Source organism: Pseudophryne corroboree, chromosome 1 (assembly GCF_028390025.1).
Source record: "Pseudophryne corroboree isolate aPseCor3 chromosome 1, aPseCor3.hap2, whole genome shotgun sequence".
NCBI classification, from domain to species: Eukaryota; Metazoa; Chordata; class Amphibia; order Anura; family Myobatrachidae; genus Pseudophryne; species Pseudophryne corroboree.
Window position 1 is genome coordinate 744,312,832 of NC_086444.1, and position 18,713 is coordinate 744,331,544.

At 47.0% G+C, this 18,713-nt stretch overlaps 1 protein-coding gene across 2 annotated transcripts in view; it reads left to right on the forward strand.

Annotated features, from left to right (window-relative positions):
* The window catches only part of MLLT1 (MLLT1 super elongation complex subunit), a 116,298-nt gene that overhangs the window by 61,663 nt on the left and 35,922 nt on the right, over window positions 1–18,713 (forward strand). For both annotated transcript variants that reach the window (XM_063916436.1, XM_063916429.1), the window contains exon 9: window positions 15,707–15,806. In XM_063916436.1, coding sequence (XP_063772506.1) covers window positions 15,707–15,806 — 100 coding nt within the window. The remainder of the gene's footprint in view (window positions 1–15,706; window positions 15,807–18,713) is intronic.

The window sequence follows — 18,713 nt, forward strand, 5'->3', positions numbered from 1 at the left end:
AAGTGTCAGTGCATCAATGCACAAGGGTCCTGGGAAAAATGGGGCTTCTTACGAAGCGATTCCATTCGGCAGATTCCACGCAAGAACTTTTCAGTGGGATCTGCTGGACAAATGGTCCGGATCGCATCTTCAGATGCATCAGCGGATAACCCTGTCTCCAAGGACAAGGGTGTCTCTCCTGTGGTGGTTGCAGAGTGCTCATCTTCTAGAGGGCCGCAGATTCGGCATTCAGGACTAGGTCCTGGTGACCACGGATGCCAGCCTGAGAGGCTGGGGAGCAGTCACACAGGGAAAAAATTTCCAGGGCTTGTGGTCAAGCATGGAAACGTCATTTCACATAAATATCCTGGAACTAAGGGCCATTTACAATGCCCTAAGTCAAGCAAGGCCTCTGTTTCAGGGTCAGCCGGTGTTGATCCAGTCGGACAACATCACGGCAGTCGCCCACATAAACGGACAGGGCGGCACAAGAAGCAGGAGGGCAATGGCAGAAGTTGCAAGGATTCTTCGCTGGGCGGAAAATCATGTGATAGCACTGTCAGCAGTGTTCATTCCGGGAGTGGACAACTGGGAAGCAGACTTCCTCAGCAGACACGACCTCCACCCGGGGGAGTGGGGACTTCACCCAGAAGTCTTCCACATGATTGTGAACCGTTGGGAAAAACCATAGGTGGACATGATGGCGTCCCGCCTCAACAAAAAACTAGACAGATATTGCGCCAGGTCAAGGGACCCTCAGGCAATAGCTGTGGACGCTCTGGTAACACCGTGGGTGTACCAGTCAGTGTATGTGTTCCCTCCTCTGCCTCTCATACCCAAGGTACTGAGAATCATAAGAAGGAGAGGAGTAAGGACTATACTCGTGGCTCCGGATTGGCCAAGAAGGACTTGGTACCCGGAACTTCAAGAGATGCTCACGGAGGACCCGTGGCCTCTACCTCTAAGAAAGGACCTGCTCCAGCAGGGACCCTGTCTGCTCCAAGACTTACCGCGGCTGCGTTTGACGGCATGGCGGTTGAACGCCGGATCCTGAAGGAAAAAGGCATTCCGGATGAAGTCATCCCTACCCTGATCAAAGCCAGGAAGGATGTAACCGTGCAACATTATCACCGTATTTGGCGTAAATATGTTGCGTGGTGTGAGGCCAGGAAGGCCCCTACAGAGGAATTTCAACTGGGTCGTTTCCTGCATTTCCTGCAAACAGGACTGTCTATGGGCCTAAAATTAGGGTCCATTAAGGTTCAAATTTCGGCCCTGTCAATTTTCTTCCAGAAAGAACTGGCTTCAGTTCCTGAAGTTCAGACGTTTGTCAAGGGGGTACTGCATATACAGCCTCCTTTTGTGCCTCCAGTGGCACCTTGGGATCTCAATGTAGTTTTGGGGTTCCTAAAATCACATTGGTTTGAACCACTCACCACTGTGGACTTAAAATATCTCACATGGAAGGTGGTAATGCTGTTAGCCCTGGCGTCAGCCAGGCATGTCTCAGAATTGGCGGCTTTATCCTATAAAAGCCTTTACCTAATTTTTCATACGGACAGGGCAGAATTGAGGACTCGTCCTCAATTTCTCCCTAAGGTGGTTTCAGCGTTTCACTTGAACCAGCCTATTGTGGTTCCTGCGGCTACTAGGGACTTGGAGGACTCCAAGTTGCTGGACGTAGTCAGGGCCCTGAAAATATATGTTTCCAGGACGGCTGGAGTCAGAAAATCTGACTCGCTGTTTATCCTGTATGCACCCAACAAGCTGGGTGCTCCTGCTTCTAAGCAGACTATTGCTCGTTGGATTTGTAGTACAATTCAGCTTGCACATTCTGTGGCAGGCCTGCCACAGCCAAAATCTGTAAAAGCCCATTCCACAAGGAAAGTGGGCTCATCTTGGGCGGCTGCCCGAGGGGACTCGGCTTTACAACTTTGCCGAGCAGCTACTTGGTCAGGGGCAAACACGTTTGCTAAATTCTACAAATTTGATACCCTGGCTGAGGAGGACCTGGAGTTCTCTCATTCGGTGCTGCAGAGTCATCCGCACTCTCCCGCCCGTTTGGGAGCTTTGGTATAATCCCCATGGTCCTTACGGAGTTCCCAGCATCCACTAGGACGTCAAAGAAAATAAGAATTTACTTACCGATATTTCTATTTCTCATAGTCCGTAGTGGATGCTGGGCGCCCATCCCAAGTGCGGATTGTCTGCAATACTTGTACATAGTTATTGTTACAAAAATCGGGTTATTATTGTTGTGAGCCATCTTTTCAGAGGCTCCTCTGTTATCATGCTGTTAACTGGGTTCAGATCACAGGTTGTACGGTGTGGCTGGTATGAGTCTTACCCGGGATTCAAAATCTTTCCTTATTGTGTACGCTCGTCCGGGCACAGTATCCTAACTGAGGCTTGGAGGAGGGTCATAGGGGGAGGAGCCAGTGCACACCAGGTAGTCCTAAAGCTTTTACTTTTGTGCCCAGTCTCCTGCGGAGCCGCTATTCCCCATGGTCCTTACGGAGTTCCCAGCATCCACTACGGACTATGAGAAATAGAATTATCGGTAAGTAAATTCTTATTTTATGGATACAGGAATAAAGGAAAAGAAAAAATGGACAAAATAACTGAATTGATGCCCTGTTTTGTGCTTACAGAAATATATAGCAAGGAATTTGTATTACGTAGTTGAAGAATACAGTGATGCCTAGAGTGTTTATTTTGTATATGTCCACCTTGGGTTCAGTCCTCTGCAGCAGGCTGTCCTATTAGGAGGAATTGTCCTTTGTAACTAAACAGGCAGATGGAGACTTGCAGGCTTTGCCCTGATTCATTGTGTAGATTGGTAGATTCATACATGATAAGTTATCTGCAGTCACAGATTTTTTACCTGTGTCAGAAGTAATGGCACTTTAAGGATGTCTGCCATGCCAAGAAGGATAGCACAAGAGCAGACTTTTGGCTGTCAGCTGCTTTCTGTGACAGACTACGGCTGGGAAAAGCCAAGGGGGGTAATTCCAAGTTGATCGCAGCAGGAATTTTGTTAGCAGTTGGGCAAAACCATGGGCCTAATTCTGAGTTGATCACAGCAGCAAGTTTGTTAGCAATTGGGCAAAACCATGTGCACTGCAGGGGGGGCAGATATAACATGTGCAGAGAGAGTTAGATTTGGGTGGGGTGTATTCAAACTGAAATCTAAATTGCAGTGTAAAAATAAAGCAGCCAGTATTTACCCTGCACAGAAACAAAATAACCCACCCAAATCTAACTCTTTCTGCAAATGTTATATCTGCCTCCCCTGCAGTGCACATGGGCCCTCATTCCGAGTCGTTCGCTCGGTATTTTTCTTCGCATCGCAGCGTTTTTCTGCTTAGTACGCATGCGCAATGTTCGCACTGCGACTGCGCCAAGTAATTTTGCTATGAAGATAGTATTTTTACTCACGGCTTTTTCTTCGCTCCGGCGATCGTAGTGTGATTGACAGGAAATGGGTGTTACTGGGCGGAAACACGGCGTTTTATGGGCGTGTGGATAAAAACGCTACCGTTTCCGGAAAAAACGCGGGAGTGGCTGGAGAAACGGAGGAGTGTCTGGGCGAACGCTGGGTGTGTTTGTGACGTCAAACCAGGAACGACAAGCACTGAACTGATCGCAGATGCCGAGTAAGGTTGAAGCTACTCTGAAACTGCTAAGTAGTTTGTAATCGCAATATTGCGAATACATCGTTAGCAATTTTAAGAAGCTAAGATTCACTCCCAGTAGGCGGCGGCTTAGCGTGTGTAACTCTGCTAAAATCGCCTTGCGAGCGAACAACTCGGAATGAGGGCCATGGTGTTGCCCAATTGCTAACAAACTTGCTGCTGCGATCAACTCAGAATTACCCCCCATGTGCACTGCAGGGGAGGCAGATTTAACATGTGCAGAGAGAGTTAGATTTGGGTGTGGTGTGTTCAATCTGCAATCTAATTTGCAGTGTAAAAATAAAGCAGCCAGTATTTACCCTGCACAGAAATAAAATAACCCACCCAAATCTAACTCTTTCTGCACATGTTATATCTGCCTCCCCTGCAGTGCACGTGGTTTTGCCCAATTGCTAACAACATTCCTGCTGCGATCAACTTGGAATTACCCCCAATATTCTTTCAACTCTGTTGCAGGTCAGAGAAACTTGCGAGTGACTTGGCATTCCCTGTGTGTATGCCAACCACAGAATTGTAACTGACAGCCGGGATTCCCGGCTGTCGTGGTCCTTTTTCTCAGATATGCATTTTGTATGCATTACTTTTGGTATCTTTTTATAAATGCTTTTAAGGTGCCAAATAAATATAAGGTTTTTTTAAACTGTGAATTAAAAAGCGAGGCCTTGAATCAAAATACAAAGTAGCACCTTATATTTCTACTGTGCTAGATTTATTCAGGTTTTTGTTGGCATGGACAACTACTGACAACAACGTTCTCTTTATGCAATCATAGACTGCATTTCTCTTACCCTGCACCTTATTCCCATATGGACTTGCAGTGCAGGTTGGGCCGTGGACAAGAAAATTCCTTTCCTATAAATTACAAGTAGTTACCGTTTTTCTATAATATTTTCAAAAAGTAATATGTTCACACTGGGTGATATGAACGATTTGATCTATGAACTATTTCATATCATTCATGCATACACACTGGACGAGAATATCAACATGACTGAACATGAATGGTATAGGCAACATTGAGCTGCATGTACGAAATGACTGAAGACCACATTAAACGACCAGCGGGTGTGCGCATCATTCATCGTTCAAGCTTTTACACTTTCAGAAAACGTACAGTCATATCGCCCAGTGTGTACGGGGCTTTAGTAAAAATGAATACTTGCTTGGCATTATTCATCAAACAGATCTCTACAAATGATACAAATCCTAAAAATGTAATTGCACTGTAAACCAAGAATAACATTTATTTAATGGGTAATCCAACACCTCTGTCTCCAGGGGGATGCGGTCAATTTACCTACAACCAAATTCCGATGGACAAAATCCCGACAACCATTGGCCGACGGTCAAAATCCCGACGTGGACAAAATACCGACATTTTAAAATACCGACAAGGTCAAAATACCAACATTTAAAATGTCGACAGGTTAAAAAAAAATCGACATGAGTGTTTCATGATTTTTTTTAAAATCGAAACCGACTTGTTCATACTTTACCATCCCAGTGGACCTGGAGGGGGAATATAATAGTGTGCCGAGCGCAGCGAGGCACCGTGCCCGAAGCATGGCCAGCGCAGCGGTACACTTACACGGTGTCCATGTCAACCTATGTCGACATGCACACCAAAAAAAGAAAAACGTGTTGACTTTTTGACCTGTCGACATTTTAACCGTCTGTATTTTGACCTTGTCGATATTTTAAATGTCAGTATTTTGACCGTGTCGGGATTTTGACTGTCTGTCAATTGTTGTCAGGATTTTGACTGTCGGGATTTTGATTGCAGATATTTCATACTGATCCCGTCTCCAATGGGACACGTTTGTAGGCATAATTCATGAAGCAAGGGAACACACTTTTAGATATGGATATATGGAAGAACTTGTGCAATAGGTATAGTGAGATATCATGTGAATGATACTGCTTTGATCTTAAGAACTTTAGAAAATTCACCTACAGTTTGGTGTGTTTCAAGATTTCAATCACTGTGTTTAGCGGCATTAGTACCATGGCACTCATTCCGAGTTGATCGCTCGCTAGCTACTTTTTGCAACCATGCAAATGCATAGTCGCCGCCCACGGGGGAGTGTATTTTCGCTTTGCAAGTGTGCGATCGCATGTGCAGCCGAGCGGGACGAAAAAGTTTTTTGCAGTTTCTGAGTAGGTCTGAACTTACTCAGTCCTTGCGATGACTTCAGCCTGTCCGGTCCCAGAATTGACGTTAGACACCCGCCCTGCAAACGCCCTACCACTCCCAGAAAACGGTCAGTTGACACCCCTAAACGCCCTCTTCCTGTCAATCTCCTTGCGATCACCCGTGCAAATGGATTCGTCGCTAGAAGCATTGCACAGCAACAATGCGGTTTGTACCCGTACGACGCGCGTGCGCATTGCGGTGCATGCGCAGTAGTAACCTGATCGCTGCGCTGCGAAAATCGGCAGCGTGCGATCAACTCGGAATGACCCCCCATATGTGATCACAATAGGTTTTAAACAGTGATTATAGGGCTATAAAATTGTTTAGAAATTTTGAGAAACACTTTTTGTATAGGTGAGTTTATTAAGCGTCTTACACTTGGCACAATTGCTTTATATAGTTTTCTTTAAGTTTGTCTGCTTCGATTAGCTTTTCCTAAGCACTTTAGATGTACCTTTCCAATCATTTCTAACAGTGGCATCTTAAATGAACAATGCCCATTATATACCATTAGTGGCCACTAGATGTCATAACGAACTAATATACAAAAGAAATATTACAAATTGTTACAAGGTCTCAGTATCTAACTGGAATGTAGCTAGCACAGAATAGACATAGTCATACTCAGTCTTAGCTCCATCAATGGAACACATACAAGCATAAATAATTAAATTAAATTGTGTTTTTTATTTATTTTTATCATGAAGAGTTTACGCTGTTATCTTAATTGACTTGTTTGTATTATTCCATTGCAGATCCAGATATATAAAATATAAATTTACTAAATTGAGATAATATATGTAACAAATGTCAAAATGTTGAATAACACTCTGACTGCACTGTGCAGTCATGCGGAGAAATTTAGGTGCTGTGCAGAAGTGTAGGCTTCACATCAAGTATGACCTCTTACCACATAGGTGTATATGCAATTCACGGCGAATCGCGGCAAATTATCGCCGTTTTTTAATTCGACACAATTCGACAGGTGAATTCCGGCAGGTGGCTGCCGGAATTCACCATATTCAATGAAAAACGGATTCGACAGTCCCGCGGGCGAAAAACAGCCGATTTGCCGGATTTTGCCGCGATTTAAAAAAACGGGAAAAAACGGGAAAAACCCGTAAAAAAAATGGCGTGGGGTCCCCCTTCAAAGCATAACCAGCCTCGGGCTCTTCGAGCTGGTCCTGGTTCTAAAAATGCGGGGAAAAATTGGGCAGGGATCCCCCGTATTTTTAAAACCAGCACCGGGCTCTGCGCCTGGTGCTGGTGCAAAAAATACGGGGGACAAAAAGAGTAGGGGTCCCCCGTATTTTTTACACCAGCATCGGGCTCCACTAGCTGGACAGATAATGCCACAGCCGGGGGTCACTTTTATACAGTGCCCTGCGGCCGTGGCATTAAATATCCAACTAGTCACCCCTGGCCGGGGTACCCTGGGGGAGTGGGGGACCCCTTCAATCAAGGGGTCCCCCCCCCCAGCCACCCAAGGGCCAGGGGTGAAGCCCGAGGCTGTCCCCCCCATCCAATGGCTGCGGATGGGAGGCTGATAGCCTTGAGAAAAATGACAAGAATATTATTTTTTCCAGCAGTATTACAAGTCCCAGCAAGCCTCCCCCGCAAGCTGGTACTTGGAGAACCACAAGTACCAGCATGCAGGAGAAAACCGGGCCCGCTGGTACCTGTAGTTCTACTGGGAAAAAAATACCCAAATAAAAACAGTACACAGACACAGTGACAGTAAAACTTTATTACACACTGCCGACACACACATACTTACCTATGTTGACACGCCGACTGCCACGGTCTCCGACGATCCGAGGGTACCTGTGAAAAAAATTATACTCACCTTCCAGCGTCCAGAGGTACATCCACGTCCAGAGATACATCCACGTACTTGTTAAAAAAAAAAAAAAACGAACACTCGTACCACCGGACTGAAAGGGGTCCCATGCTTTCACATCAGACCCCTTTCCCCGAATGCCGGGACACCACGTGACTCCTGTCACTGAAGTCCCTTCAGCCAATCAGGAAGCGCTACTTCCGTGGCGCTCACCTGATTGGCTGTGCGCTGTCTGAGCTGTCAGACAGCGCATCGCAAAGCCTCTCCATTACTTTCAATGGTGAGAACTTTGCCGTCTGCGGGGGTTACCCGCGGTCAGCCGCTGACCGGCGGGTGACCTCACCGCTAGCCGCTAAGTTCCCACCATTGAAAGTAATGGACGGAGCTGTGCGATGCGCTGTCTGAGTTCAGACAGCGCACAGCCAATCAGGTGAGCGCAACGAAGTTGCGCTTCCTGATTGGCTTTAGAGACCTTTCTGTGACAGCTGTCACTCTGAGAGGTCTCTCTGCATTCGGGGTAAGGGGTCCCATGTGTAAGCATGGGACCCCTTTCAGTCCGGCATGGTACGGGTGTCCGGTTTGTTTTTTTTAACAAGTACGTGGATTTATCTCTGGACCCTGGTTGAGATGAGTATATTGATCTTTTCTTTTCAGGTATCCGTGGATTCTACTTGGAGAAGAGGACCGATGTCGGCGTGTGAACATAGGTAAGTATGTGTGTGTCGACGTATGAAATAAAGTTTTACTGTCACGGTGTGTGTGTCCTGTTTTTATTTGGGTATTTTTTTTCCAGTAGAACTACAGGTACCAGCGGGCCCGTTTTTCTCCCGCATGCTGGTACTTGTGGTTCTCCAAGTACCAGCTTGCGGGGGAGGCTTGCTGGGACTTGTAGTTCTTCTGGAAAAAACAATATTCTTGACATTTTACCAAGGCTATCAGCCTCCCATCCGCAGCCATTGGATGGGGGGGACAGCCTCGGGCTTCACCCCTGGCCCTTGGGTGGCTGGGGGGGGGACCCCTTGATTGAAGGGGTCCCCACTCCCCCAGGGTACCCCGGCCAGGGGTGACTAGTTGGATATTTAATGCCACGGCCGCAGGGCACTGTATAAAAGTGACCCCCGGCTGTGGCATTATCTGTCCAGCTAGTGGAGCCCGATGCTGGTGTAAAAAATACGGGGGACCCCTACTCGTTTTGTCCCCCGTATTTTTTGCACCAGGCGCAGAGCCCGGTGCTGGTTTTAAAAATAGGGGGGATCCCCTGTCAATTTTTTCCCCGCATTTTTAGAACCAGGACCAGCTCGAAGAGCCCGAGGCTGGTTATGCTTTGGAGGGGGGACCCCACGCCATTTTTTTCAGGGATTTCACCATTCCATCTATAAAAAAAAAAATATATATTATTTTTAAAAATATATAAATAATACTTGTGCCTCCCAAAAAGACAAACCAAGTACCTAATCCCTTCTAATATAAATAGATCTGATATTACCACGAAAAAAAACCACAAAAAAAACATGTTTTAAATTTTTTTTATTGGTTTCACCCTCCAAAGTGTGGCGGATTGAAAATGACGAATTTGCTGTCTAAAAGCACTGCTGTCGAATTTCCAAACTTGAATTGAATATGCTTTTGTCGAATTGCAGCACTTGTATCATTGCAGAAAAGTCTAATTTGCAAAAAGTCGAATTTCAAAAAGTCGAATTTTGAAAGTCCGTTTTTTTGACGGAAAGCACTGAATTGCATTGACGATTTTTTTTTTTTTGGCGAAAATTACCCGAAATTCGACAATTTCGGGAATTCGACCGCAATTGCATATACCCCATAATCTCAATCTGACCCTTCCATTGTTCTATTAAAATACTGACTGGTTTCCTATTCTTTTTCGCCTTATTTATTCGCGAATGAGTGGACATTTTATTGCATTTGTATTTTGTAGGTTTTGGTTTTTTTTTAATATGTTGGGCATAGAAATGCAACCTGGTCCACCAGTTCAGAGCTGATACAAAACTGAAGTCCTGCACAAATGAGATGATATAAACAGCGGGTGGTGCGGCACTCCAAGCGACAGAGAAATCAGAGACGGTACCCGTTCATGTACAGGATAACGTTTCAATGCCATTTTCTCTAACGTCCTAAGTGGATGCTGGGGACTCCGTAAGGACCATGGGGAATAGCGGCTCCGCAGGAGACTGGGCACAAAAGTAAAAGCTTTAGGACTACCTGGTGTGCACTGGCTCCTCCCCCTATGACCCTCCTCCAAGCCTCAGTTAGATTTTTGTGCCCGAACGAGAAGGGTGCACACTAGGTGGCTCTCCTGAGCTGCTTAGTGAAAAGTTTAGTTTTAGGTTTTTTATTTTCAGTGAGACCTACTGGCAACAGGCTCACTGCACCGAGGGACTAAGGGGAGAAGAAGCGAACTCACCTGCGTGCAGAGTGGATTGGGCTTCTTAGGCTACTGGACATTAGCTCCAGAGGGACGATCACAGGCCCAGCCATGGATGGGTCCCAGAGCCGCGCCGCCGGCCCCCTTACAGAGCCAGAAGACTGAAGAGGTCCGGGAAATCGGCGGCAGAAGACGTCCTGTCTTCAATAAGGTAGCGCACAGCACCGCAGCTGTGCGCCATTGCTCTCAGCACACTTCACACTCCGGTCACTGAGGGTGCAGGGCGCTGGAGGGGGGCGCCCTGAGACGCAATAAAAACACCTTAGATGGCTAAAAATACATCACATATAGCTCCTGGGCTATATGGATGCATTTAACCCCTGCCAGTTTTTCCTTAAAAAAGCGGGAGAAAGGCCGCCGAGAAGGGGGCGGAGCCTATCTCCTCAGCACACAAGCGCCATTTTCCCTCACAGGTCCGTTGGAGGGAAGCTCCCTGACTCTCCCCTGCAGTCCTGCACTACAGAAACAGGGTAAAACAAGAGAGGGGGGGGCACTAAATTTGGCAGATTAATAATACAGCAGCTATATAAGGGAAAAACACTTATATAAGGTTATCCCTGTATATATATAGCGCTCTGGTGTGTGCTGGCAAACTCTCCCTCTGTCTCCCCAAAGGGCTAGTGGGGTCCTGTCCTCTATCAGAGCATTCCCTGTGTGTGTGCTGTGTGTCGGTACGTTGTGTCGACATGTATGAGGAGGAAAATGGTATGGAGGCGGAGCAATTGCCTGTAATAGTGATGTCACCCCCTAGGGAGTCGACACCTGACTGGATGGTCGTATGGAAGGAATTACGTGATAACGTCAGCACTTTACAAAAGACTGTTGACGACATGAGACAGCCGGAAAAACAGTTAATACCTGTCCAGGCGTCTCAAACACCGTCAGGGGCTCTAAAGCGCCCGTTACCTCAGATGGTCGACACAGACCCAGACACGGACACTGACTCCAGTGTCGACGGTGAGAAAACAAACGTATTTTCCAGTAGGGCCACACGTTACATGATCACGGCAATGAAGGAGGTTTTGAACATTTCTGATACTACAAGTACCACAAAAAAGGGTATTATGTGGGGTGTGAAAAAACTACCCGTAGTTTTTCCTGAATCAGATGAATTAAATGAGGTGTGTGATGAAGCGTGGGTTTCCCCCGATAAAAAACTGCTAATTTCTAAAAAATTATTGGCATTATACCCTTTCCCGCCAGAGGTTAGGGCGCGTTGGGAAACACCCCCTAGGGTAGATAAGGCGCTCACACGCTTATCAAAACAAGTGGCGTTACCGTCTCCGGATACGGCCGCCCTCAAGGAGCCAGCTGATAGAAAGCTGGAAAATATCCTAAAAAGTATATACACACATACTGGTGTTATACTGAGACCAGCAATCGCCTCAGCCTGGATGTGCAGTGCTGGGGTGGCTTGGTCGGATTCCCTGACTGAAAATATTGATACCCTGGACAGGGACAGTATATTATTGACTATAGAGCATTTAAAGGATGCATTTCTATATATGCGAGATGCACAGAGGGATATTTGCACTCTGGCATCAAGAGTAAGTGCGCTGTCCATTTCTGCCAGAAGAGGGTTATGGACGCGACAGTGGTCAGGTGATGCGGATTCCAAACGGCATATGGAAGTATTGCCGTATAAAGGGGAGGAGTTATTTGGGGTCGGTCTATCGGACCTGGTGGCCACGGCAACGGCTGGGAAATCCACCTTTTTACCCCAGGTCACCTCTCAGCAGAAAAAGACACCGTCTTTTCATGCTCAATCCTTTCGTCCCCATAAGGGCAAGCGGGCAAAAGGCCACTCATATCTGCCCCGGGGCAGAGGAAGGGGAAAAAGACTGCAGCAGGCAGCCTCTTCCCAGGAACAGAAGCCCTCCCCCGCTTCTGCCAAGTCCTCAGCATGACGCTGGGGCCTTACAAGCGGACTCAGGTACGGTGGGGGGTCGTCTCAAGAATTTCAGCGCGCAGTGGGCTCACTCGCAAGTGGACCCCTGGATCCTGCAGGTAGTATCTCAGGGGTACAAATTGGAATTCGAGACGTCTCCCCCTCGACGGTTCCTGAAGTCTGCTTTACCAACGTCTCCCTCCGACAGGGAGGCGGTATTGGAAGCCATTCACAAGCTGTATTCCCAGCAGGTGATAATCAAGGTACCCCTCCTACAACAGGGAAAGGGGTATTATTCCACGCTGTTTGTGGTACCGAAGCCGGACGGCTCGGTGAGACCTATTTTAAATCTGAAATCCTTGAACACTTACATACAAAGGTTCAAATTCAAGATGGAGTCACTCAGAGCAGTGATAGCGAACCTGGAAGAAGGGGACTATATGGTGTCTCTGGACATCAAGGATGCTTACCTCCATGTCCCAATTTGCCCTTCTCACCAAGGGTACCTCAGGTTTGTGGTACAGAACTGTCACTATCAGTTTCAGACGCTGCCGTTTGGATTGTCCACGGCACCCCGGGTCTTTACCAAAGTAATGGCCGAAATGATGATTCTTCTTCGAAGAAAAGGCGTCTTAATTATCCCTTACTTGGACGATCTCCTGATAAGGGCAAGGTCCAGGGAACAGTTAGAGGTCGGAGTAGCACTATCTCAAGTAGTGCTACGACAGCACGGGTGGATTCTAAATATTCCAAAATCGCAGCTGATTCCGACGACACGTCTGCTGTTCCTAGGGATGATTCTGGACACAGTCCAGAAAAAGGTGTTTCTCCCGGAGGAGAAAGCCAGGGAGTTATCCGAGCTAGTCAGGAACCTCCTAAAACCAGGCCAAGTGTCAGTGCATCAATGCACAAGGGTCCTGGGAAAAATGGTGGCTTCTTACGAAGCGATTCCATTCGGCAGATTCCACGCAAGAACTTTTCAGTGGGATCTGCTGGACAAATGGTCCGGATCGCATCTTCAGATGCATCAGCGGATAACCCTGTCTCCAAGGACAAGGGTGTCTATCCTGTGGTGGTTGCAGAGTGCTCATCTTCTAGAGGGCCGCAGATTCGGCATTCAGGACTGGGTCCTGGTGACCACGGATGCCAGCCTGAGAGGCTGGGGAGCAGTCACACAGGGAAGAAATTTCCAGGGCTTGTGGTCAAGCCTGGAGACATCACTTCACATAAATATCCTGGAGCTAAGAGCCATCTACAATGCTCTGAGCCTAGCAAGACCTCTGCTTCAAGGTCAGCCGGTTCTGATCCAGTCGGACAACATCACGGTAGTCGCCCACGTAAACAGACAGGGCGGCACAAGAAGCAGGAGGGCAATGACAGAAGTTGCAAGGATTCTTCGCTGGGCAGAAAATCATGTGATAGCACTGTCAGCAGTGTTCATTCCGGGTGTGGACAACTGGGAAGCAGACTTCCTCAGCAGACACGACCTCCACCCGGGGGAGTGGGGACTTCACCCAGAAGTCTTCCACATGATTGTGAACCGTTGGGAAAAACCTAAGGTGGACATGATGGCGTCCCGCCTCAACAAAAAACAAGACAGATATTGCGCCAGGTCAAGGGACCCTCAGGCAATAGCTGTGGACGCTCTGGTAACACCATGGGTGTACCAGTCAGTGTATGTGTTCCCTCCTCTGCCTCTCATACCCAAGGTACTGAGGATCATAAGAAGGAGAGGAGTAAGGACTATACTCGTGGCTCCGGATTGGCCAAGAAGGACTTGGTACCCGGAACTTCAAGAGATGCTCACGGAGGACCCGTGGCCTCTACCTCTAAGAAAGGACCTGCTCCAGCAGGGACCCTGTCTCTTCCAAGACTTACCGCGGCTGCGTTTGACGGCATGGCGGTTGAATGCCGGATCCTGAAGGAAAAAGGCATTCCGGATGAAGTCATCCCTACCCTGATCAAAGCCAGGAAGGCTGTAACCGTGCAACATTATCACCGTATTTGGCGTAAATATGTTGCGTGGTGCGAGGCCAGGAAGGCCCCTACAGAGGAATTTCAACTGGGTCGTTTCCTGCATTTCCTACAAACAGGACTGTCTATGGGCCTAAAATTAGGGTCCATTAAGGTTCAGATTTCGGCCCTGTCGATTTTCTTCCAAAAAGAACTGGCTTCAGTTCCTGAAGTACAGACGTTTGTCAAGGGGGTACTGCATATACAACCTCCTTTTGTGCCTCCAGTGGCACCTTGGGATCTAAATGTAGTTTTGGGATTCCTAAAATCACATTGGTTTGAACCACTTTCCACTGTGGACTTAAAATATCTCACATGGAAGGTGGTAATGCTGTTAGCCCTGGCTTCAGCCAGGCGTGTCTCAGAATTGGCGGCTTTATCCTATAAAAGCCCTTACCTAATTTTTCATACGGACAGGGCAGAATTGAGGACTCGTCCTCAATTTCTCCCTAGGGTTGTTTCAGCATTTCACTTGAACCAGCCTATTGGGGTGCCTGCGGCTACTAGGGACTTGGAGGACTCCAAGTTGCTGGACGTAGTCAGGGCCCTGAAAATATATGTTTCCAGGACGGCTGGAGTCAGAAAATCTGACTCGCTATTTATCCTGTATGCACCCAACAAGCTGGGTGCTCCTGCTTCTAAGCAGACTATTGCTCGCTGGATTTGTAGTACAATTCAGCTTGCACATTCTGTGGCAGGCCTGCCACAGCCAAAATCTGTAAATGCCCATTCCACAAGGAAGGTGGGCTCATCTTGGGCGGCTGCCCGAGGGGTCTCGGCTTTACAACTTTGCCGAGCAGCTACTTGGTCAGGGGCAAACACGTTTGCTAAATTCTACAAATTTGATACCCTGGCTGAGGAGGACCTGGAGTTCTCTCATTCGGTGCTGCAGAGTCATCCGCACTCTCCCGCCCGTTTGGGAGCTTTGGTATAATCCCCATGGTCCTTACGGAGTCCCCAGCATCCACTTAGGACGTTAGAGAAAATAAGAATTTACTTACCGATAATTCTATTTCTCATAGTCCGTAGTGGATGCTGGGCGCCCATCCCTAGTGCGGATTGTCTGCAATACTTGTACATAGTTATTGTTACAAAAATCGGGTTATTATTGTTGTGAGCCATCTTTTCAGAGGCTCCTCTGTTATCATGCTGTTAACTGGGTTCAGATCACAGGTTATACGGTGTGATTGGTGTGGCTGGTATGAGTCTTACCCGGGATTCAATATCCTTCCTTATTGTGTACGCTCGTCCGGGCACAGTATCCTAACTGAGGCTTGGAGGAGGGTCATAGGGGGAGGAGCCAGTGCACACCAGGTAGTCCTAAAGCTTTTACTTTTGTGCCCAGTCTCCTGCGGAGCCGCTATTCCCCATGGTCCTTACGGAGTCCCCAGCATCCACTACGGACTATGAGAAATAGAATTATCGGTAAGTAAATTCTTATTTAATCTGGCATTTTCATCAGGTCACTGTATATGACCGGGTACCGTCTCTGATTTCTCCGTCGCTTGGACTGCCACACCACCCGCTGTGTGTGTGTGTATAGTACATACATAGACATCAACACCAACAGTGGTTGGTGCATCCCCCTGAGAACTTTTCTTGTTAAATGTATTTTATTGACTTGCTGATATTTACGGTTTATTCTGTGTCTTTACAGGATGAGCCTGAGTGACAGCGACAGTGATAGTAGTGATGACTCATGCGCTCCCAGCCGTGGCACCACCCCTATACAGAAGATGCCTCCAGCTAATAACAAGGTATCACAGACACATTTTCCAATTCTATTCCTGCAGAGCATTTTGCACACATTGCAGCTGAATGATTTCTCAGCTGAAACTCAGGGCTGTGACCTGCCAGTGGATTAGGCTAGTTTTATCTTGATAGTTTATAATAAATTGTTGAATAGACTTACAAATAGGCTGCAGCTGATACGCAAATTTAAATCCGTACTATATAGTTAAGTACTTCGGCAGTATGCTAATCTGTAAAGCTAACATACACAATCCCAAGCACAAACACAGGATTTACATATTACAAAACAGTAGGTAAGCCCTGCATGTGACATTAACCGACATATAAAATGTTGTTGCCGGATCTTATAAGTATTGTAGTTTTGCAGACATACATAATGATAGAAGATGGTTTCTTGGCTCCGTAAGGTTCAATATTGTACAGATGTGTCTTCATACATCTTTACTGCAGTCGCGCCAAATAGCCCTCTTGGCACGGTAGGTTGCATGAGAATCTTTTAGCACTGTGCTTCTTTTTTGCCGAAAAAAATGTGTCTTACTGCAGTTGCAATGTAATGTGACTAGGACACACCAGGAGACTGCTGATTAATTTGATATATGCCACTTGTTTATCTGTGTGCGACTGAGTCTGTCAGTCTTTATACAGATTGCTACAATGTAGCAGCCGCAGCTTTTATCCAATACAAGTTCTGTTGTGCTCTGTATACAGACTCAGTCACACACGATATAGAAGTGTTGCATCTGAGTCTCCTTGTGTGTCCCAGTCACGTTGCGAGATGCATATTGTGCAAAAAAAAGATGCCCACTGTTAGCAGAGTTGCGCGGTACCTGGCGGCTCACTCACGCCAGACATCTGGTGCTTCATGGTGTATTGAGGCTAGATGTATGAGGACGCACCTGCAGTTGTAGTATGCTGGTCACAGTTCCAAGACTTTGTTTCCATTGTTACAGTACACATGTGGGAGGGACCAGCTGGATCACACCGGAGTCTGTTGAGCAAATAACTGGATAGGGCTGAATCTGAGTTGAATGCAATGCAGTTGTTAGCACAAGTTGACTTTTTTTTTTTGCATCCAACACTTGCGTCCCACAGTGTCTGCACACAGAGTCACAGGACTGGTTAAGCCATTTTATGGTCGTTTTATGGAAGTGATGCAGGAGTGGTTTTGGACTCTGATGCTTAATCATATACATTGGAGGCCATACTATGACAGATATTCTGCACCTAGCATGGTGTTGGTGCAAGGCCGTATGGAGCTTCCAATGGGTGCAGCTGCTCAAAATTTGCATCCCAGCCCTTCTGCATTCAGATGCACGGCTGCACATCAGAGGAAAGCCTGATACTAACACTAAAATAAAGTCGCAGACACGACTACCTTTTTCATATTTAGGGCCAGCTTTATAACAGGATTTTAGACAGTATAGAAATATAAGGGACAAAGGGATTATTATGATAAGATGCTGTAGTATAAATTCATTCCTGACAGAGACTTTTGCGGATGATATAATGTATACTTTACAAAGGTCTCTTGCAGGAGTTAATTTTACAGATGACTATTTACACTGTAAAAGCAGCTATGGTGTAGTAAGACGCTTATCCAGTCTAATCATTACCTTTACAGGAATAGGCAACTACTGCTGAAATAGACTAATTATTAGTGTTTTCTTATAGTTTTATACAGTACAGGTCTACTTCTACCAGCTGTGGAAAACATAAACTGGGTACACATCCATGCAATTAATCCGGAGCTCAGCTGATATCTGTCAATTGGGCCATAAATTTCATAAGTGTGTATGCAGGAGCACTAGCCAGTAAACTGCTTAAAATGCTCCTGAAATGGACGGATAGGGAGATCAGGATTTTTAAAGTCCTGTTTAAAAATTGTGATGCCCGACCATCCTATCCCTTTCAGTTAACGCGCTGAGTAAAAAAATTGTAGGCCCCAGGGACCCCTCACTTTTAAAAATGCCTCTCAGCTTCCTCCCCCTTTTGTGCCTCTCAGCTTCCCCCCCCCCCCCCTGTGCCTCTCAGCGTCCCTCCTCTGTACTTCAGCTTCCCACCAATGTGCATCTCAGTTTTCCCTTCTCTGTGCCTCTCAGCATCCCCCTGTCACTACACACACCAGCTCACCAACACCCGGTCCACTTCACTGCGGTGACCCGCCAGTCCAGAATGTGGAAAGTGAACACAACCCAGGAAGCGACATATCGCTGGGACGGAGAGCATCAGGTCCTAGTGCCAATAGCTGCACGGGGAGGGCTGTCGGCAGCAGCCTCATCTGTGCAGCTGCGACAACAGTCAGCAGTGCACATGGGCCCTCAGCTGAGGGAACGCATGGGGACACTGGGGAGCAATTGGCAGCCGCGGGAACACTCAGCCCCCACCCCACCGCCGCGGGAAAACACTCAGGATTGGCTGCAGGCAGATCGCGTCCGGGGGACCCACCGAATTCGAAAATGTGAGTCCCCAATCCTCAGAAGTGGGTAAAATATGCACTATATCGCGTTTTTGCAATCGCTGCCCTTGAAGAAAGCATACACTGATCTAAAAATAGATCACTGTTAACAGGGTGAACCCTGACCCGTGGGGTTGGGTGTGGAGGGGGGGGGGGTCCTTGTATTGTACACTTAATTCTAAACATAATAAGAGGCACTATCATGCTGAAACTTGCAGATCCAAACAGAAAAAAAAATCCAGAACTGCTAATCCGAATAATTATAATAAACTCTGCAATGTAACATAGAGCAAATTTAAGTGCTTAGCATAATTTTTGCCCAAAAATACGGGCCCATCAAGTGAAACCAGGAGACCAGGTGGTTAGCACCCTTCCCACCTATGGTGTTTCTAATTAGCATGGATCTCTGGCATTTACAGACTGAATATTGAGAAAGGTACTGTGATGGTGAGTTCTG